General features: G+C 40.3%; 2 protein-coding genes across 2 annotated transcripts; one reads left to right on the plus strand and one right to left on the minus strand.

The window, feature by feature from the left end:
• Positions 1 to 545: 545 nt before the first annotated feature.
• On the plus strand, positions 546 to 5,700 carry LOC101159427 (secretory carrier-associated membrane protein 4). Its single transcript, XM_004068198.4, has 7 exons — positions 546 to 655; positions 1,395 to 1,424; positions 1,536 to 1,664; positions 1,769 to 1,925; positions 3,437 to 3,538; positions 4,255 to 4,372; positions 4,479 to 5,700. The coding sequence occupies exons 2-7, from the start codon at positions 1,418 to 1,420 to the stop codon at positions 4,665 to 4,667; spliced, it is 702 nt and encodes a 233-aa protein (XP_004068246.1). The 5' UTR covers positions 546 to 655; positions 1,395 to 1,417; the 3' UTR covers positions 4,668 to 5,700.
• A 233-nt stretch (positions 5,701 to 5,933) lies between these two features.
• On the minus strand, positions 5,934 to 21,819 carry LOC101161968 (semaphorin-4E-like). The gene is made up of 14 exons (XM_004068284.4): positions 21,680 to 21,819; positions 17,210 to 17,680; positions 16,823 to 16,965; positions 14,435 to 14,497; positions 14,001 to 14,099; positions 12,691 to 12,790; positions 12,319 to 12,432; positions 12,067 to 12,218; positions 11,810 to 11,982; positions 11,509 to 11,665; positions 11,199 to 11,421; positions 10,049 to 10,164; positions 9,116 to 9,335; positions 5,934 to 8,083 (listed from the first exon to the last, which is right to left on the minus strand). Exons 2-14 carry the CDS (start codon positions 17,316 to 17,318, stop codon positions 7,341 to 7,343), a joined length of 2,412 nt encoding a protein of 803 aa, XP_004068332.2. The 5' UTR covers positions 17,319 to 17,680; positions 21,680 to 21,819; the 3' UTR covers positions 5,934 to 7,340.
• Positions 21,820 to 22,313: the final 494 nt, after the last annotated feature.

The following is a 22,313-nucleotide window of genomic DNA, read 5'->3' on the forward strand; positions in this document are numbered from 1 at the left end:
ATTACCGCCACCTTCTGGCGGGAGTATTAAATGCAAGTAGATCATGACGGTGTTTTATTATTTCTTTTTTTTTTGCGATATATATATATATATAAACTATAATATAAATATAAATATAAACTATAAATTATATGTAAAATAGTTTTATATTTTAAAATAGAAAACAATTTTAAAAGTTGGACCTTCACTGAATTAAGTTTATTTTGCATTTTTTTCTTTGATTGATAATTAAAAAAAAATGATAATTGAAAAAAAAATGTAATTTACGTCTAGTGTCATAATTGCGTTCTTGGAAACAATGTATGTAAAACATATCTTTGTTTTATCTAATAAGCCTACTGGCTTATGGTGGCTGATAGCATAATAAACTGTTGACAGTAACGGCTCCGGGTGGAATGACTGTGGGTGGGTTCGGGGTCATATTACAGTCACGCGTTTCCTGTTTGCTGCCAGGACTACTCTCGGACTTTGTAGTTCTGAACAGCCCAGCCAGAACGTTAAGAAGCCAGAAACACACACCAGGAACTACAAAGGGTAAACCGTGACGCGCAGTCGCAGTACGTTTGAAAGGGGAGGATCGAAAAAGCGCATCCTGAATGATTTCTGGATCCCTGAAGTTGTCGACGGAAGCGTGAGGAGATAAGAAGTTCTTTCGGTACATAACGTAATTTCTTTATACTTTACGTTGACTTAGGCTGCTTCTTCTTTGTGTCATTATTTATTTTTACAAACGCTGACAATTAGAAAAATAACCAAAGGCAGAGAAAGAAAGACGGCTTAGTTACTACGAGCTGTAAGGACTGCGCCTACGATCTAGGCTACAACTAGGATTTTCAAAGCGTAAAATAAGCCCAAATGACCAAAAATGTTGTGTTTATGCGTTTTGTACACACCTACACAAACTACACAAACCGTTATACACACAAACTTCCATTGAAACGGTTTGTGTAGTTAATTGAAGTCACTCCTGTCTGTGCATGTCGTTGAAGGCCACTATTAGGTAGGATGACAAACGGATCCATAAATACAAAAAGTTGTGCACAAATGAACACTTTGTGTTTTCGGGACTTGATTTATATGCCTGTGACCCCGTGACGTATTTTTGACATTTTATATTCAAAACAAAGGCGCATTATACTGTATTCAAATCACAAGTTAAACGTAAAACCAAATGTAATTTAGATTTTTCTGCAAAGTGTGTCCTTATGAATACGTTTCATTTTGACAGAGTCCTCACCCCATACACGCAAAAGTATGTTGTGTGTAGCAACCTAATCTATGCACAAAGCATGTGTTCACCTTCAAAAGAATTAGTTTTGTTTTTTGTCTCCAATTATGTCTGAGTATAAACTGATAATGTGTATGTTATTTTCTTGTTCTTTATTTATTTTTAGGAATTAAGAAGCAGGATTTCAATATGACAGGTTTGAATACTTTCGTTGTCCATCTTTGGTTGTGATTTTTAGACACATTCAAGTTCAAAATGTAAAACAAAAACAAAATATGTGCTGACGAAACTTTGCATCCCTTTTTAGAAAGAGCCAATAACTTTCCTCCCCTGCCAAAGTTTCTAAGAATAAAACCATGTTTCTATCAGAAGATTGATGAAGAAATTCCTGCTCAGTACCAGCAACTGGTGCGCAGAGTGTTCATGCTGTGGATAAGTAAGTTATTAGTGAAATCTTTGGAACAGCGTTGTCATGTTAAGGAGTCTCTCACTTCTCCTTTTCTTTTTTGTCTTTCCTCAATTCGTTTCCTCCCTCTGCAGTGTATTCAGGGACGCTTTTCCTCAACGTGATTTCATGCATCGCTTGGTGGGCAGGAGGTGGAGGGCCCACTAACTTTGGCTTCTCCTTGCTTTGGCTCATCCTCTTCAGCCCCTGTAGTTACGCCTGCTGGTTCCGACCTCTCTACAAAGCTTTCAGGTTAGTTCTGATACAGGCTAACAGATGAAGGACTTCCAATTGTTTGCTTAATAGAGTAACTGGATTTCTTTGTATACACAGCAGTGACTCAGAGACCCACTCCAATAATAATGGTGTTTTTAACAAGTTCTTGTGGCATTTTTCTCGTGACGGAGGACATGTATAAAGAAAATTAAGACTAAAATTGAATTTCTGAGTATTTATTTATTCAAATTGTTTTGCATTGGGGGCAGATGCAAAAAATGCTGTTTGAAAAAGACGGTATTTGTTACATGTGAAATGCGCTGGGGGGGCCGCAGGGTCTCTGCTCTGCTCCATTCTGATGCATCCACCTGGAGACAAACAGATCCATGTAGTTCTTTTTTTTCCTCGTCTGAGCTGGAATCTGGATCAAAACTGTACATCTGGATACATCTGATATCGCTCGCCGTTTTTGTTGCACCGATAATGTTAGGTGGGGGGTGTGAGGGGCTGTAAGCTAGCGGGTAGAGAGGTGGGTGACAGGAAGTGGGGCTGGGCTTACTCCATGCCAACTGCCCACACACTCAGACGTGAATTTCTAATGAACTCCTGCTGCTCTGCAGGAATTAAGTCAGAGGAAACAAAAAAGCCTTTTTTTTGGGCTAAAAACAGCATAATCATAATAAAAAGACTCCTGGAAATGCTTTTCCGATAAACCAAAAGATGATCAGACACAAATCTACCAACTGTTATGAACATAACATTAAACGGAATGATTGTAATTAGCCGGGAAAGCTGAAATGCCGCAGAAGTCATTTGTTTACTGTAAATAGATGGGACTTATACAAGATAACCTTGGTATATAATCAAAAATAATAATAAATAGTCTAGAACAACGTGTGACTGTAAGCGATTAACCTTCTGAAGCGTTTAACTGCGTTGTCCGTTTAATATAAGTTCACTACATCCTGTTGCAACCTTAGATCCCGTGTTTGCCCAGAACCGGTTTGTTTTCCTGAATCGATCCAACAAAAGCATTAAACAAACAAGTTTTTAGTTGTTTTCTTTATGCTACAAGATGTCGTGTAAATGTGTTAAGACCCTTGTTTTCTGTGCTTCCTTTGGTTCAAGGGCTCCGTGTCCTTCTGTGCGAGGAAAATAAACATTCATTTAATTGTAGAGCATGGTGTAGAGAGGTTAATGATTTGTGACTGATTTACTCCCTCTGGGTCAGGGTGGAGGCTTTTTTCTTGTCGGTGTAAAAGTTAGATTATTTTGGAATTCCAAGCCCCGTCCCTGCAGGGCGCCACCGTAAGGAAGTGGTGTTTTATTTATGTATTTATTTATCAGCACTGAGTCTTTTCTTATTGAGTCATTTAAAATCAGCATAAAAAGGTGTCTGGTTGAGATGGCATCTCTAACTTATTTTCTGCTTTTGGCCCGCCATGATGAATACAAGACTGAAGCAGTGCACGACAATCTGAGCAGTTTAAAGGATCTTCTGTGGTGTAATTCCTCTGTTTTTCTCTTTGTTTTCATGTGCTGATCAGGGCGGACAGCTCCTTCAACTTCATGGCCTTCTTCTTCATCTTTTTCCTCCAGTGTGTGTTGGCAATTATTCAGACTTTAGGTATCTCTGGCTGGGGAACGTGGTAAGTTTAAGAAAAAAATGTAATTTATAATTCCTTGCATATTTTTTGAATCAAAGAATCTTTTTTTTTACATTCATTAAATAACAGAACAACATTCTCCAGTAGTTCACTTCCACTTATGTGGCTGGTTAGCATTTTCCTGCCTGCTTCGTTGTACCGTCATTCTTTTATTGTTTACAATAAACTTTAAAAAGGAGGAACAATGCATGTCAACCCGGCTAATGCTAAACACAAATTCAAAAATGCATTTCATTTGAGCAAATCTCAAATGTTGAGAGGGCTGTTGTCAAAACTGCAAAAGTTTATCTTTGAAGGGTGTTAAATGATCAACAACTAATAAATTGTATAACTTCTATAAATGGGACTTTTTTATGGTTTGTTGGATCTATTTTGTCGTTTGTGTATTTTTCCAGACGACTTGCTCTTCCCTGGGTCTGTATTTTACTTATTTCCTCTGGCTCTGATGCTTCGACCGCAGAGTCCGATTATTATTAAAAGCTGCGATAAGTGTCTTAACTGAACACATGTTTGCAATAACCCTCCCACTGACTGTTTTTTAAAGGTGCCATGTTTAGCCAGCTGACTGTTCCTCCCCTTAGCATCTTGGCCTGAGTCATTTTAAATATCTGATCATGTTTGTATTAAAGTCACTTGAGTGTGCTGTCGGATGCACTAACCCATGCCACCTCCATTTCACTCTCACCCACACATCAAAGCGGCTGGATTGCCACAGTGATGTTTTTCAGCACCAATGTGGGCTCCGCTGTAGTGATGCTTATCACGACTCTGCTCTTCACTCTGGTGACTCTTTTAATGGTATTTGTTCTCATCAAGGTTAGTAAAACACGAAAGGACCAAAAGCCCTGGCGCTTGAGTGCATCTTTACTCGTGTGATTGCATCCCAATGACACCTAACGAGCTGAGTGCTTTCCTGCTGCAGGTGCACAGACTGTACCGCGGCGGCGGCGGCAGCCTGGAGCGCGCTCAGGAAGAGTGGAGCACTGGTCTGTGGAAAAATGCTCCAGTGAGGGAAGCTGGACTCAATGCTGCTGCTCACACAGCACAAGGCCCCAGTTTGCCCGAGTACCCCGCTGCCGTGCCGAGTTACCCTAACAACAGCAACTGGTAATGCCTGACAATCACCCCTAGATGGCGACAGGTGATCTGCCATTTCCCCTGTGCTTGGAGAAGCAGCAGTGGGTGCGTCTTAAATCAGAGGAAAGGAGAACTAAAGAAGTTATGGCAGGTTTGCTTCCAGAGTTCATTTGAAGAAAAAAAAAAAAAAAAAGTGCCATTCCATTTAAACTTTGTTTACAAAAAGTTCGTAAGAACAGATGAGGATGGTTCTCTCTGGTTAAAGAACAGATTAATTTTGGAAGGTTTTATGTTTTTCAGATAATTAATTGGAATTTCAAATAGAAGAGTGAACCATTACATATGTGTATAGAGCATGTGCCTTATGGAAGTCAAAAGTGCTGAATTCTAGGTGTGTTCATGAATTTTTTTTTAAACCACCTACTGCTATGCTGCAACTGTTTGCTTCTGTTCCAACTTTGTTTTTGATATTTCTTTCTCAATTCCCACCTGCAGCTCACCTATATGTTTTAATATGTCCCCATACATCATGCATGTGAAAAATGTCTTGCCTTAACAAATGCAGCTTTTTTTTGGTGAAATTAGATATATGCTTCAGTGAAGCAACTCTTCTTTATTTTACTGATGTGCCAAAAAACACACCTCTTTCTATTTTGATACTGGAGCAGGTCACACCCAAAGTAGACGGCGTGCTTTAGTCTCAGCTTGAGTTTTTACCGTTTTATTTTTTCTGGAGCCTCCTGCTTGGCTTTGAGAAGTCTGAGCCGGGCTGAGAAATCACCACATCGACTGTTCTTGGTGTCATTACTATCTCTGCATGTACGTTTTTCTTTTTTTTCTTTTCTTATGTGGGGCACGACTCGCCTGTCAAAGCTTGTGAGGTTTAAACCCGGACTAAGAGAAAAAGAAATATTCACTACCCTTTATCTTGTTACTAAAGTGTCTTTTGTGGCCGACTGCCAAATTTAAAATCACGTTTTTTCTGTAATTTTGCCAGTGACACTAACTGATACTAATGTGACATTTAAATATTGCAAGATTTCAATAAAACATTGTTGTTCACATCACCTTTGTGTTGCGTGATTTATGATGTTGAAGTGAGAGAATTTATCCAACAAGGAGCTTTTGGTTAGAATTGTATCCAATAGTTTTCTGCCAGTAAAAGCATTATACTTTTTAGTGCACGTGTAATTAAGACTTTTATCTTTTTCCTTTATAACACCTCACTACAGCTTAATAGAGATCAGTCATCTAGGGGGAAAAAGCGACTCTTAAGAGCTAAGACAGCGAATTTTGTACATGTGGGTTGAAAGAATTTGATTTTATTCAAAAGAACAGTTAAACTTTGATAGTTTAAATCTTTTTGTGTTCTCTCCCATAACTTTGTTTAAAAAAAAGGGGCATATTTGAAACATCAGCTTAAGTTGCTGAACTTTACAGGTGACATTCTTTTAAGAAAATGATTTTTTTTTTAATTGTTTGTAATGATTCAAATAGATACCAGAGCAGAGGTATTGTAGGGTGGTGTTGATGGAAAGGCTTTAAAAGAAAAAAAAAAGTAAAATACAGATTTTCTAGATTCTGCAATGAACTTTCTTAAACAAAAATGGTGAATGGCGTTTACATATATAGTCCTTTAGAAGGCCCAAAGCGCTTTCTGGGTTAGGTCCCATGCGCACACACATTCACACACTGACGGTGGCTCCGCTGCCGAACACATGGCACCAACCTGTAAACGCCAGGAGCAATGAGGTTCAGTGTCTTGCGTTATTCACTTTGGGTGGACAAGGAGGGAGCTGAACCTGCAGTCTTCCAATCAGAGGTTGACCACTCTACCTTTGCACCATGGCCACCCCACCCTTTTACTAAACAAAAATAAGATCATTCGTTTTATCTAATATTAGAAACCATATTAATGATCAGACACCTCAAAAAACTGCAGCATGTTGGAACTCTTGTGAAATGGATATAAATCCATACAGACAACTGAACATAAACTAGCACTTGTATATATAAAAAACCCAACTATTTCTTTATATAAAAAACATTGTTTTAAAGTTGTAAATGTGCTGAGATTTTCAGCAAATTCAATGAAATGTACATTCTCCAAATAATCTACATTCAAATGAGCCTTTAGGAAAAAAAAATACCGTAAATTCACGTCTGAAATGAACCCGTGTACCTTGCCAAAAAGTGCCATGGTTACATGTTAACCCCAGATAACATTTAAGAAGAGTTGCAGTTGTTTTTTTTTTTTTCAAACACAATCAATAGATGGTATTATTGGAGTGTGTTCACGTGTGTGCAGCAAATCAGTGCCTGACAGCACAGGTATCAACAGCTATCAGGAAACACAGCAGCACAGTTGAATCACTGACAGTCAAACTCCAATAGAACCGTTTTGGACAGAAAAAGTCACCTTTTTCAAAGGGGTCAACGCCCTGCTAGTTTGTGTGCTTGTTTTTTTGTCTTTACAAGATGTAAAAAAATAAATAAATAAACATATTGCAGAAATTGAACCCAAAGTTGTAAAAACGAGCTTTAAAAAACATAATAAAGCCCACTATGGTGTTCTCACAAAGAACATGAGCCCCTTTAAGAGGAAATTATTGGTAATGTAAATAGTAGTCTATTATGAATAATTTCATTATAGACTTAGCAGTAAGAAGAACCTTCTGAAGAAACCCCTCAGCCTGTGCCTCAGTAGTCAAATCTCGGACTCGTCGCATATATATCCCAAACCATCCAAGCCTGAAATGTTGGCCAAGTGGTTGTCCCCGTTCACTTTGAAGTCCACACAAGAGTGATTGTTGTTGGCAATGACGGCTCCTGCCTTTGGCTCCAGGAGCTTTGTCTCTGAAGTTTTGTTCTGGCTGTGTATATACTCCCCCGACGGCCTTCTCCCCTCTCCACCACCGAGGGTTTGCACAATTCTCAGACACCTCAAGTGTTTTCGACCCCAGAACCAAAAAATGGCCCCAAAAAGGCAGAGACAAAGCAAGGACAGCAGACCAACAGCCACCTCCAGGTGACTCACTCTGCCATTGTCTTTTCGGTTCTCAGGGAGTAACGGGCTTGGCATCACTTCCTCTGTCTTTGTTGTCAGGGTGTTGGTGTGAGTGTAGTCTGAATATTTTATCATTGTGGTCCCTGGAGTGGAAACGGCGACCACTGGGGGGGCAGGGGGAGTCTTAACGCTATAAAGAGCAATGGTCCTGCTGAACGTTCTGCTGCCTATCTGCTCTACGGAGTCACAGGTGTACAGGCCGGCATCCGACTCAGAGGCATTCAGGATGAGGAGGCCTCCGCTGTAGATGTAGTATTTGTTGTTGGCCTCTAGTGTTTGGTCAGAAAATTGCCAGTGGGCCTGTGCCAGGTTGGAGTGAAGCCTGCAAGGCAGCTGGATGTTGTTCCCAGGAACTAGGTGAAAGTCCACAGCTTCTACGGGATCTTCAAACCAAACAAAAGAGTAATCACACAAAGATATAAAGATACAAAAGGGGTTTATACAAATATACACCCTGTTAGTTTGAATATCCATAAACCCCTATTGTAACAGTAAAACAAGATGTCCAAAACAAAAGGGCATTCAGCTCTGATCTGCTTGCTCAGCTGTTGGACAGGACAAGTAAAAAATAAAATAAAAAGAAAATCACCCAAAGACCTACTCTGTTTTGCTCAAAAACTACTTTTTACTTGTGAGTTACCCACCTACACCTATGTGGGGCGTTGACCCGCATGGATGCTGTGAGTTTTTGGATCATAGATAAAAGCAGCAGCATCTTAAGGGGAGCGCTGGTGTGTGTTGAGGTTCATGCGGCCACCTTGAGAGACTTCATGAAAATAGAACCTACGACTGTGGTGCATTTGGTAAGTGTACTGTGAAGTATTTATAAAGTTAAGTGGCAGACCCTTAAGACGTACTAGTGATGCTGTATTAGTATGACGCTGAAATCAAATAATTTTCTTCAGTAAAGTGCGAGCACTGGCCTTACAGACTTACTTACTGACCGCATGCGAATGCTGCGCAGACTGGGTGTGCAGGTGATTCCTATGCACCTGTAGGATTACCACACAATCTACGTTCTGAATGCTTAATTTCCACATTTCTAACAGTCAGACTGCATGCAGGAAACACACACTTATGATGGAAACAGCACTTACAGCCCCTTTGTGCAGTGTGTAGGATTGGGGGGGATAAAAATCTGTAAGAAATGCCTGTGTCTTACCAACTTCCCCCTTACTTTACCCCTATTATTTTGTATAAATGTTCAAAACGACCTGTCAACCACAGCATGCCCGTAAAAAAATGCAAATTTTCCCTCTTGGTGCTGGCAGAGCGGCCTACGACTTTAATATTTTGTGCGGACCACCTGCGTTCAAGTTTGTCCATTTTTCACCTGGCGACAGCCCATATCCACCCATAAGGGGAGTTGTCACTTAAGCTTTATGGATTTCATGAAAAAATGCAAATGAGCCCACCTGGTGCAGGACATTCCGACACGTCTCCCTCCTCCAGACTCTGCACCATATTCTTGGAGGAGGAAGACAAGCTGTGGACCCGGGAGCACTGCTCAGAGGAGGTATCCCAGGCACAGTAGGGATCCCTGGAAAGGACGCAGTCCACACAACTCTCGTAGCGACCACAGTTACTGACTGGCATCTGGATGACACTGCTGTCTGAGCCCGCATACAGTTGGCCCTGTAATCAAATAACATCTTTAGCAAAAATGATGCTTTGATGTTTAGACTTCAATTTAAAATCAGACGAAAACCCAACCATGACTGAAGGGATAAAAAATGTTGGTGACTTGTAACGACAGACACAGCAACTCCACTAAATGTCTTCAATTTACATAAAAACTTCTTCTGGGAGAATTCAAATATTAACTTCTTTGGCAAGTCCTGCTGGTACAGGTTTTGTGTTTCTGAAATGCATCCAGTGCAAACTGAAGTTTTGCTGCAGATGGAGCAAGACTGTTATAATTACCATACACTACCTTTGGGCAGCAGTGCCTAAATGTGTCCAGGCTTTTGATTTGACAATTAACACCTGACCCGTTAATACATCCACTGGCTGAACAATAAACTCTACCATGTAATAAAAACAGAGAGGAGGATCATGGGAATGAACTTAAACAAAACTGATCCCCCTTTGATCCAGCATTTGTAGATAACACTCCAGGATCCAAATGATATCCTAGAACCCCAGAGATCCCTAGCCTGAGAATACCAGTTGGATTTGCTGTTTTTTCTAAACACTTTTCTATAAGCGCAAACTGGGTGTCTTAACATCTAGGCCCACAGCATGATTTCTAATGTGTACTCAAAGATGCACTAACATTTTATGGCACAGTATTGGAACGTATTGGAGCCCGAGTGCCCAGAGGCTACTGATAGTTATTCGGTGAATACCTTGCTAGATGAGAGACGCAGGATGCCGACAGGCTCAGGGCTTTCGAGCACTTGAATCTCCTCAATGATTAACATCTCTCCAGCGTAGTTGACAGCTTTCTGGATAAATCCATTTTCTGATGTGGAGACCAAAAAGAATGCACAAAATGAGAACCACACAGACAACCTTACAGTTCTCATGTGTATTAAATGTTTTGACACCAGAGTAAAAAGTTTTGATTTTTTAGACAGATGATGTACCAGTAATAGTTTAGCAACAGCTTTGCTCAGTTTAAGTTCTTAGTGTGGCATAAAGTGTCAAGTTTTTTTTTGTTAGCTTCATCGTATGCTTTTCTGCGTTTAATGCCTTAGTCACAACTGCCCCTACAGGTGGATATGGGCTTTCTGGGAGGGAAAATGGTCACATTTGCACGGGGCCCACAGGAAATATCAAATTCATAAACCACTCTGTGGGGCGAATATGTTCATGCACATTTTTTCTATTAGCATGCTGCAGGCGACAGGTCATGGTGGACGCTTAAACAACAAATAGGGGTAAGTAAGGGTGAAGTAGGTGAGACGCAGGCGTGTGATAAAGATTTTTTTTATTTTTTTAATCCCCCTGAAACCTGTGCACTAACTGCAGTAGTGCTTTTCAATTAATGAGTGCACGCCCTTTGCGTACTCTGAGCTTGCAGCACGACTGTTGTGAATCAGGAAATTAGACAACCAGAGGGTAGTTTCTGTGTTCATCCTATGGAGTCCTACAGGCACAAGTGTATCACGTTCACACCCGTGCTGTTATTAAGTCGCCAGTGCTTGCAACTTACTAATTAGTAGAGTGGAGCGTAAGGGCATTACATGACAGCATCACCTGTACGTCAAAAGTCTTTGTAACTTACATTATCACCAATACTTCACAATACATTTACCACAAGCATGACAATGGTACGTTCCATTTTCATGACATCCCTTAGTGGGGTTACATGAGTCTCAAGGGAACTGCAAGACACACTTGCACTCTCTTGAAGATGTGATTCCTCCTCTACGACTCTCCAAGGGCCCAGACAACCCAAAAACCCTTAGCAACTGTACGGGCCACCCCTCGTACGTCAGCATGTGACTAAGGCATACATCGGAGCTAAGCAATGTAATGTTAATGCATTTTTACCAGTGCCAATGAACATGACATGATACGTCTGTTGGTTCAGTGCAGTCACGCTGTCCACCACAATCCGGGTCAGCAAAGGTCCCTTCTTCAGCAGAAGCGGTCTGCCCGTCACTGGACTGACGGCGTCGTCCATCAGGGGTCGGTCCCTGACAAACTGCAGGGTTTTGTCTGGAAGCTGCCGCGACTCATTCACCCCCATTTTACGCGCCACATTGTTGATGCACTGAAATGTATGACAGCAGTTTAGATTTAAATAAACCTTTCAGTGTCTCATGTTTAGCTATGTTGAGAACAAACTCTCTAAACCCACCGCTCCTGGTCTTGGGACTGGCACCTCCCCAGTGTACATCACCCACTTGTCCTGAGATGACTCCACAGCGGCACGGGTCTTAAACTTTCCCTCATTGAAAATGTTTCTAATATCAGAAATGCTGTACGCACACACTGCAGACACCTGAGACAGGCCTCTGGAAGCATAGCAACACAGGTTTATAGTTAAGCAAACACAAACAAAGGCAAAAACATCTATTTAAAAAGCTGCTGACTCATTATCCCCTTTATCATTTAATGTTAATGTCCACGTCGCCACAGATCTAATAGTAAACACTTACGACTGTGGTGTGAAGATACCATAAAATACACTTTTTCTCCAGTCATTGTGCTTCATCAGGAAAACATCCTGGACAATAAGGGGCAGGCTGGGTTCAGGGAGAGAACAATCCAGACGAGCTTTCAGGAACGACGTCCATTTCCTCTGCAGCGTCCGCTGGCCGCCCATGTCTCCCTACACTCAAAACACACGTTGATTAACACATGTTTCCCCAAAACCCCACATACAGGGGTTTAAATCTGTTACTTTTAATCATACCTTGCAGACACGAGCCACCCGTGACACTTTGACTTTAGTGTAAAAGTCATATTCCACAGCGTTCTCACTGAAGATGAAATACACTTTGTCGTCATCGCCGTCAGGACTGTCAAGACTCTCGCCAACAATGTCCATGAAGACGAAGTTTGGCTCTGAAATAGCAAAACATAAGAAAAAAAGAAAGAAACCATCACAAAAGTGTGGAGCTGCATGATATTTAAAAAGGTCTATTTTTGCAGAAGAGGAACTCACCATTGAGCCAGAAATATTTAAAGTCACTGCGAAGAGCTGCTGAGCTGGAGCTACGCAGAATCACAGGCTCAGAGCCCAAGAAATTGATGGATGTAGCAGAATACAGGTCACTTCCTGTCAGGGAGGACCAAGAAAGGATTAAACATTCCTGGAAATACATTACTCAGATTTAGTTAAAACAATAAAGCCTTTATGTGCTCACTTATCGACTAAGCAGGTTTGGTTGACTACTTATACTGCTGTAATGATGGAGCAGGTGAGGTTTATCAGGTGATCTCTGTAGTGTATTTGGAATATGGTGAAATGTCCACACAGAGAACATTCAGCGGTTTTCTGCTTTTGTTCTCTTTGGCAACAAAACCAGACACTCACCGACCATGAGGGAGGAGTATCTCTGAAAGGGATCAAAAGGACACTTCCCCTTTCCCTCCTCTGGCTTTCCCTTCAGCAAAAGCTGCCCATTAGCAAATGTCTGTGGGATTTAAGGAGATTAACAGAAAAGTAAGCTGTTGGATCATTCTTGAGCTTAAAACTGAAGTCAGTAATTAATGCAAAAGCTAAACAGTATTGGATTATTTATTCTAGCTGCACTGGACTCAGCTGCATGGAAAGCCTGGGGCTTTAAGGTCTTCTATTAGTCATAGACTGTGCTACATGATACAAGCATGATGCAGCTGTAGTCAGGCTTCCGTTTATTCCACTGCACTACAGCGAATCTCCTGTGTCAGTTCAATTACCCATCTTCTGTGTGATAAGGCTGCACTCTTCCTCTGTGAACCAAGACCAACACGGTTTTCTCCATTTATGGAGCTCTAACTTGTTGTTTGTGGGTTGTTGTTTTTTTTGTTTTTTTTGCATCACATTGTAGCAGCGTTTTAATCTGGGAGCAACATTAATCTCACTCCAAAAACCATCCACTTGCAACCTGGAAAACAAATCCAGATGCCGTCTCATTTCATTGGAGGAACTGCCAGAAGTGGTTCTTTGTGATTTCTTAGAAGTATTTTTTTAATGCAGTTTGAATATTCAGATCTATCCATCTCCATACCCAAATATTGTAATGTAAATGTTTTTTTTGGTCAGTAAAAATATTAAAAGAAGTCAGTTGCCTGTTCTGACACAAAAAGTTGTTTTAAGGTTTTGCAGATGCAGGTAAAAATAGTTAAAGTAGACAAACAAGCATTTCAAGATGTACAAAAACGTTTTCCAAACTAAAGTAAGAAACAACACATATAATCTTGGGAACACATAAAAGGTAAAGGGACCTAATAGTTTTATATAAACATTAATATTAGACCATAACTCACACATTTAACAGAGGGGAGAGGTTCTACACAGACGAATAAATTCAGAGACATATTTGTCTAATGAATATTTGAACATTTAACTCAAGTAACAAAGACAAGTAAGGTGATGGATTTTGTGTGCGATTGTTTTTTTTAAATAATTATACAAATTAAGTCAGTTGTCTTGTTTTTAAGTTATCTATTTTCGATTAGTGTTAGCATGAATTGGAGTGTACCAAAGTTCATATGTTCATATATGTATAAAAATAAATAAACTGTGTTTTATTGAACTCCTGGCTTTACCAAAAAGACGCAAAACCAACTTTTTGAAATTTAATGAAAACAATTTTTTATTTCTATGAAGAATAAAAAAGGAAAATAAATTGACACACTCACCAAATAATCACAGACTGGACTAAAAGCATATGTGCCACAAACGTAAATTGTAGTGTCATTTATGGTGTGCAGGGTTCGAATGTAGTTACGGCATTCCACCTGCAATGTGATCCAGCAGAGAGAACGCCAAGGTCAGAGTTTTGTTAGCTTAGTCCCAAAAACACAAACATACCACACACGTACAATGACAGCACACACTGCCAAACACTGAGCAGTGGGCCTAAAGGTCAAGGGTGCTTTTTCTTCTCATGCCTTTATTTGAGCATCTACTACGCAGCTTAGCCCTTCAAAGGGATTGCTGTAAAGCCAAAAAAACACAAAAATTCCCAGATAAATTATTTACTGCGAGAAATACACTGTAGGGTCAAACAAAGCATTTTGGGGGTTTACCAGATCCTTTGAGGAGCTGTGGTTATAAAACGGATTACACAAACCTCAGCTTGTTTACCCTTGTAGGTGCAATCCGTCTGCTTCACCTCAGTCACAGGCCAGTATACCTGCAGGAAGAGATTTACAAGAACTATTCAAAAACAGAGTTATGATGATGCAGCCATGCAGAAGTAGTCTGTTCACGCCATCATGACATTTAACAAAGTTAAGAGAAAAACACCTCAACACTAGAAAACTGGTACATCTGCATGTGAATGTTAACATAGCCCTGTGATTTGAAAAATGCTTAAATAGGTTTAAACATGTTTAAATGTGCTTGAATAGTTTAAAATGAATGATGCAAAATAATGTATGTTCTTTGTTGATAAAAAACAACAATTGTTGCATCCATGAATATGGTTATTTACGCTTTTAAAATGTTTTTACTTTTAAAATACAAAACAAAAATGATTTTTTTTAAAAATCAGTTGTCTTTTTTGAACAATATATATAGGGAAACCTACTAATTTATTTTTAAAGATCAATAATAATTGAAAAAATTGAAAAGTTAGATTTTTTTAACCTATTTCTAGGAACATTTTCACAGCCATGTTTTTTTTTCTTCTAACATTCAGTTTTGGCCATGATTAGCCAAATTTAAAAGAGTGCTAAAACAGCTGTTCGGTTATTTTGGACACGACAGGTTTTATGCAAATGCATTACATGGTGATTTGGACTAACGATAGAAAACAACACTGTGATAAACAAGAGCGTTTTGTCATTGGAAGCAGCGACCAATGTTAAAAAATACAAACACTATGGAAATTAATTTGTTGTTGAATACTGCCTTTTTCACATGAAGCAGAGGGTATCTTGTGCTTTGTTTCCTGGTTTTTTTAGGCTAAAGGGGAGGGAAAATGTACCAATGAGAAAAATTCAAACTTTAATTTTTTCAATGGCCAATCCACAAAACTCAGTTTTATATTAAAGGAAAAAAAAGTTGAGTTGTGTTTGTCCATTTTCCCTTACCCTTGTTATTCAGAAGTTTCATCAAACAGCAGCAGTGCCACTAACATTTGTTCCTGCCCACACAACATGAGTATAACTGTAACCACTCTGGTAAGCTCACATAGGTCTGTTAGTTATTTCCAAATGTGTTGCTGGATCAGCTGAAACCAACTTTTAAAAAATATGAGACTGGAATAATTTTTCAGAGGGGAACATGTATTACTTTTTAGAATGAATCGTAAAATAAATTTTTAGCAAACAGCGACCTGCCCCAATGGTGGCCTCTGTCTGGCAGATAATTACATTTAAAGGTAGATAGTTTGTATTATTCTAAAAGCCTTCCTATTGGTCTTTTAATTATGATTATGCAATTTTTTTTAGCAAAAAAAAAAAAAAACGTAGTTTATGCAGAGCGGTAGGATTTAGTCAGAAATTTGTTTCTGAGTTGCTGCTGTGTTGCTGACGCTGAGTCGTGTCAGAAGCAACCCTGCAGCCCTTCCTCTCTCTGTTCACACTCTCTCCAGCTAGCTTACAGTACCTGACACTCCCAACCTAACATTACAGGTCCAACAAAGAATGGTGAGCAATGTCGGCGCTATCTCACCATGCAGTTTGGAGCCAGATAAAAGCTCAAACGAGGAAAACGAAGACGTACATGAAGCTTTTTGTCTGCAAGTGGAAGCATCAGAATGGAGCGGAGCAGGGAAGTTGTGGCCTGCCGACTCTAGACTCAACGTCAAAAATACAAGCTTTTTCCAACTGCTTTTTTTCCCTCTGCTCCTCATTCACAACGATTTCAAAAAGAAATTCTCAGAAATGCAATATAACAAATAATTTTCATTATATATGTCCTCCATCATCACAAAAATTCCACGAGAACATGTTAAAAATGCCAAAAACATATTTATTAGAGTAGATCTTTAAGGGGTGGATCAAGGTTTTAGTTTTTGGACCTTTGCTGATTTGCATTTATATAAATGTCTCACGATTTTGTTTATTGTAGTTACTTTCCTGCCAAGTGGTAAAAAGTCTATGAATAAATAGTTGCATTTTGTCATATGTGTTTTTGGTTTGCTGGACCAAAAAAAATGCTTTTTGTTTTTTTATGAAATTCGTCCAGTTTTTCATTGGACAATCATTATGTCCACTTAAAATGCTAAGTTTATGAATGAAAATAAGTCTAAGGTTGTAAAGGAAAGCATAATATTTATATTTTTTCTTTTGGTTTTCTTGTGTAAGAGAAAGTTTAATTACTTTAAGATTAAAAAATGTATATTTTTGAGTATTATCCCCCTAGCAAAACTCCTTTTGAATTTAAGGAAAGTTCCAATTTTAAGACAAAAAGAGTAAATGATTACCGAATAAAATTATTTGACTGCAGGAAAACAACTACATTTTAGAAAGAACATTGAATCTTTTTGATAGGACTACTGACAGTTGCTTACCCAAGATTTTTTGGTAGAAATGTTGTTGATATCCAGAGCAAAGATGGCCTCTCTTGCCCCGATGAGCACCACACCCAGGTCATCTCTGAGCTGCATGGTTGTGTAGTTAAAGATGTTGTCTTCTCTGAACACCTTCAGATCATCTGCCCAGAAAAATCTGCATTACCGCTACGCTCACTCAAGCTCAAAACCATCTTCAGCCAAATGCTCCCACAGCCAAAAACAGCAAAATGCAAATTTACACCAAAGCAAACGGTTTTCTTTTCAATATACCGTACTTGATCATATAGAACACCCCCCCCCCCCATACACAAATGCAATGATGCACAGATGTTAAACTATTCAAATGTTAGTGATGTCATATGACGGGAAGACTTTGTGACTTACTGGGATGTAGGATGGTGTTTCTTGGGACACCGTAGTGGTTATGGAGTGCACCACACCAAACACAAAGCATCAATCTACAGACGATGCTGAGAGTCGGCAGAAGAGACATGGCTCAAAGTTCCCGTTTATCGAAGTGGGAGAGCTGTACAGTCCAGCTCTGCCACCAAAGCAACGAAATCAGAGCCTGAACATGTTCCAAAGTCTACATCTGTATGTCGCTCCTTTGATCTCACGGTCCTGCACACATGAATCCTGTTCATCTACGGAGGATTTCCAAAGGGGGTCGGTTCAGGAAGGGTGTCCACTTGAAAAAAGCAGGTGCAGTCTGTTTGGAGGTTGGTGGGTTTCTATGTTGGCGTTACCCTCCAGGGCAGTTCTAATGAGCTGGTGGTGTCTTCTCTGCAAGGAGAAGCTGGAGCCATGTTGCTCAGCTAGTGATGGGGGATTCTGCAGGAGACCATTGTCATGGTTCTGGGAAAGACATGAGAACATCTATGAAATAATCAAAGCAGTAAATAAAATAAAACAGTTGACTCCACTTCAAAGTATGATTTTCTTCAAAGCAAAGAAAATAGGGAGCTTGGTTTCCTTCAACAACTTTTATTATTTTTTTACTGAGTTATTATTCAAGAGTAGCGGCAAGTACAACCTTAACTTTGACAAGTCATTAGAATGAATCTTGCAGAGTAAACTAAATCTGGCGTGCCATGTTTTCCAGCAACCCCCACTACCTCTTCCTCCCCCACTCCCCCAGTATTTTCCTGTCCTCCTCCCTGATAAGAGCCTGCTTCCTCTGGGCTCAGCGGGGTTTGCACAGCAGAGGGGGATCAGCTCAGGTTTGGGCATGCATTCACGTCACGGTCATTCCTCGCTTTAGTGACTCAAGAGGAATTGTTACCACATCTTTGGTTTCTGTTGTGCCTATCTGAGCAGTGGGAGCTCATTCAAAATTCATCAAGGTTCTTAATCCCAGTGCAACACGCAAACTTACTCTAGAACACACTCACATAGTGAGAGCATAAACCTTTTGGGGGGACACGGTGAGCTCAGAAGCAGCCGCAAAATGCGGGCTACTTTGTAGCGGTTTCTTTCTTCTTTTTTAGATTTTAGCTCCCAGAGAAAATTCCACAGCTAAATTTATAGAGATGCCTTCTTTGAAAAACACCGCAGCATCCTCCACTGTTGACATAAAAAGAAGGATCGACTCCTCCAGAGGCACTCCTTCCTCCTCTGCCTGAAAATGTCACTTTTGAGACTGTTGTTTGGCATCCAAGTGGCACACTTTCACTTTGTTGTCAGTTGACAGAACAGGACAAGCTGCTGCACTCACATGCCGCAGTCTGTTGCTGCTGGCAAGTTTAGCACCACAGTTGAATGCAATAACTGCTAAATGTTTTTGACATCCATGCTTGCAGAGCGCGGACAGACGAGCTTAGCTGCAACAACAGACACGAACATATCATCATCCATCTTTTCTTCTGCACTGTTTACTCAAGATGACGCGTGAAACAGGTTCAAGAGCAGCATGGAGGCAAACGGATGAACAGAAAGACTGGATCGATATACAGTTACATAAGTTGGGAAATTAACCAAATTAAACTTTTATCATGTTTATCATGTTTTGGACTAGTATGTCCATCAAAGGATTCTTAAGGCCTGCTGCAACAAGCACCAGAGCAAGAGGTCATCCAGTCATCACTGAAAACCTTTAGGACTCCTCTACTTCTTTAGGTAATCTGATCACTATCAGTCAGATGATGCTCTAGCAGATCATGTTTGCTTATCAGATTTCTTAAATATCCCAGTCCTTTTTTAGTTCTTTTCAGGTATGCTAGTGCAATAAAAAAAAGTGTAAAACTAAGACTGTTTTCTTATGAGATTGACTCCTTGAATTATTGAATCCTTGAAACCTTAATTTAGCCAAAAGGCTATTTTTCATCTGGACAAGTGGTAAACGTGTCTACCTAAAAACAAAGTATAATTAACAACAACACAAAATCAACATAAAATATAAACCTGAATTAGATGTATAAATACTGTTAAAGGGCAAAATACAATGTATTATAATAGAAACAATATTGTTTCTCTGTTTTTATCTGTTGTATCAAGCTTAAAGATATTTTAAAAGAACATAAATCAAGGAAAAAGTTGCCTCAAATATAAACCCATCCAGATCTGAGTCTCTGATCCTCTTTTGATTATTTCATCTTTTTTGTTGAACCATGTGACTTAATTAGGATCTTCTTTTTTTAGTTGGACATTTCAAAATTTTAAAGAAGAATCCACCATAGCACTGTTGACCCTTAACCCACAGACCACAGCACTGCAGCGACTTAACAGCTTACAGCATTAACATCTTTAGACCAGTGTGGGAGGGTTATTAATATCAGTTATATGATCACCACCACACCTACAGTATTTTAGTCCCAGTCAGATATTAACAACGTATTGCATGTTTAACAAACACTCTTGTATTAATGTGTGACTGATTTATGAATATACGGGAGCTCTGCAGAGCTCCTTATCTGAAACAGGAATGTTTGCATTTCTTGTCGATGCTTAAACATGACCTTTGGGATTTTCTCTTACAGGAAATTGGTGAAATTTCTGAGAGTCAGGTTTGTGTGTGGCAGGTTTGAAATCTGTTTTTTTGGAGAATCGGATTTGATTCTAGTACAGCCAGCCAAACCTGCAGCGGTAGCTGTCATTAAACACACAGCAGTTCTCAATCACTTCTCTTTAGCTAAGGTCCTAATGGAGGATTTTCTTTAAAAAGTTGCTTTTTTTATTATTTACTTCTCATTTGAGGCTACAGTGAGTCACTATCAGGAATGATAATCAGTGGTTTTTTATTTCTTCTTTTTTTTTGTGGCTAATCTAGCAACACAGCATGAACTGCAGATGAACCAGCAGTTAAAGAGGCTCTGCAGCTGTATGTTCTACCACTTTAAGAATATTTATAGCCAGGTCAGGAGCCTCTACAATATCTACAAAGTGAAAAACAACGAGAGGCCATGTAAAGGTCCATGCATGTTTATCTAAAGCATGGACTATCACACTTATGTTGTGCACCTCAGCCACAACACCACAAGAAAAAGTGTTGCAGTGTAACAGGCTCAACATCCAGAAACTGACATCCTTGTGTGTTCGGCTGCTGCGGGTGAGGCTGTAACTGATTCACCGGCTCAGCTGACTAACTGATCCACAGCTCTGGGGCTGGCTTGCTCGCTGGAACTTCGTTTTTTCTGCCTGTCACTCGGTGGCACGGCTGGCGGCCTGACGCTGCAGCCCACCAGCTGGCGTGCTGGCTCTCTCACAGTATTCCATCTCGGAGGGAACCAAACAGGAAACCTGTTGTGGGAGGGTGTTCACCTCTGACACCCCTCTATGTCACAGAGTCCGTTGTGAAAAGATATCTGGAAAATACAGCCTGGGACAGCACCTGGTTATACAACATCAGACTGCCAACAAAATGACAGCTAAATAAAAGCTTGTATTTTGATGTTCATGGGAGAGGCCGTCTGTGTGACGTGTTCCAGCATGCTGGGACATGTACCGTTTAAGTCACCAGACAACAAACGAGTACAGCAACCTGTTTCTTTGGGTCCTCCGCTCCTGACAATTTGTCATTAATGAGAAAAGTCTAACCCACTGCCAGGCAAGTCTCAGCAGGACAACAGCAGGAAGAGAAAAAAAAAACTGGTGTTGATGAACTTTTTCTTTAAAGACATTTAAAACTGAGCTGTATTCTGATTAGAAATGTCAGTACTGAAATTGTATTTAAAATGTAAAAAACGATGCTACTTCAGTGTCATGATGCGGCATGATAAGAGATCTTATACTAACTTTGTCTTCCATCACTCTTCAGCAGCAGTTTTTATGCAATCTTGAGAAAAAAACCAAACCCCGAGCTGTGACCACAACATGAGAGTGTAACATCTGAGGAGCTCCTCTGCTGTGTGAGCTGCAGTGACAAACCCTGCGGTTGGTCTATAATTGTGGGCTCAGACGCACAGGTGTGTGTGTGTGTGCGCTTCATTTTGCATTTTGGTAATTTTCAGAAATGTCTGCGCGCAAAAGGGAGATGCTCGTTTTTGCTTTTTATCAGTAAACATTTGAGGGAAAACAAACAACTAATAAAGACTTTATGAAGTTCGGGGCAGTAAATCAGTGTCGCAACAACTGGGCTGAGTTCAAACAGTTTGGCTGTCCTCCCATAGATCCAGGCGACTGACAACACTCCTTCGTTCGGCTGAAGTTTGAAACCAGATCACCGCGTTTCCAGGCATCCTTACAACTGCTTAGTTCAGCTTCTTGTGGCTATTATTAGATTACTTTATCTCATAATCTTTAAATAAGTCGGGCCATTTGCAGCGTGCAGTCTCTACACCTCTGTCCAGTGCGCACAACCGCAGCACAGGGGACCAAAACGACCACTTTACGCACACGCGCGCTCTCATTCAGACTTACCGGGACTCCACACGAAAGCTCAGCCTCAGCTCCGCTTGTGCTGATTCAGGTACTCCTCTGCTCCACCTGCAAGCTTTCACTTCGCGATTTGGCCCCGAGAGGAGCGCTCGGCGGCAGGCACTGCCCTGTCACGTGACCCCAGGCCGTACCTTTCCTTACAAACAAAACAACCCTTCGCAGCCAATCAGACGGCGCGGAAAACAACCTGCTCCCATGGAACCGGCCTACGACGGAGTTTTAGGGCCACGGTGAGGAAAAAAAATTCTGGCCAACATGACGAGATTAAAGTCGTCATGTCGACTTTAATCTCGTCATGACGAGAAAAAACTCGACACAAAGTTTCGAGAAAAAACTCGTCGTGTCGAGATAAAAGTCGAAATAAAGTTTCGAGATTAAAGTCGCAATATTGCGCGAGAGCAGTGAAGCTGAGTCTTTCAGGAGCATTCAGTGTTATGGCTAATGTTAGAGAGCTAGTGGCTTTGTAGTTAAGAGTTTACAACAGAGTTTAATGGCCACCAAAAAAAAGTAAATTTATTAGGAGATAAAAACTCGTAAATTTACGGGAAAAAGTTCATAGATTAACAAGGAGAAAACACCGAAGTTGTCTGTTTATCGGAGCCTAGCTTGAAGATGA

Source organism: Oryzias latipes, chromosome 4 (genome assembly GCF_002234675.1).
Source record: "Oryzias latipes chromosome 4, ASM223467v1".
Lineage (NCBI taxonomy): Eukaryota > Metazoa > Chordata > Actinopteri > Beloniformes > Adrianichthyidae > Oryzias > Oryzias latipes.

Coding starts and splice junctions, on each gene's coding strand:
- LOC101159427 (XM_004068198.4), top strand. Junction 1,926..3,436: donor CCTCTCTACAAAGCTTTCAG/GTTAGTTCTGAT, acceptor TGTGCTGATCAG/GGCGGACAGCTCCTTCAACT. Junction 3,539..4,254: donor ATCTCTGGCTGGGGAACGTG/GTAAGTTTAAGA, acceptor CACACATCAAAG/CGGCTGGATTGCCACAGTGA.
- LOC101161968 (XM_004068284.4), bottom strand. CDS start 17,318: ATGTCTCTTCTGCCGACTCTCAGCATCGTCTGTAGATTGATGCTTTGT. Junction 11,983..12,066: donor GGGTGGCTCGTGTCTGCAAG/GTATGATTAAAA, acceptor TTTTGAGTGTAG/GGAGACATGGGCGGCCAGCG. Junction 10,165..11,198: donor TGTCATGTTCATTGGCACTG/GTAAAAATGCAT, acceptor TCTCCACATCAG/AAAATGGATTTATCCAGAAA.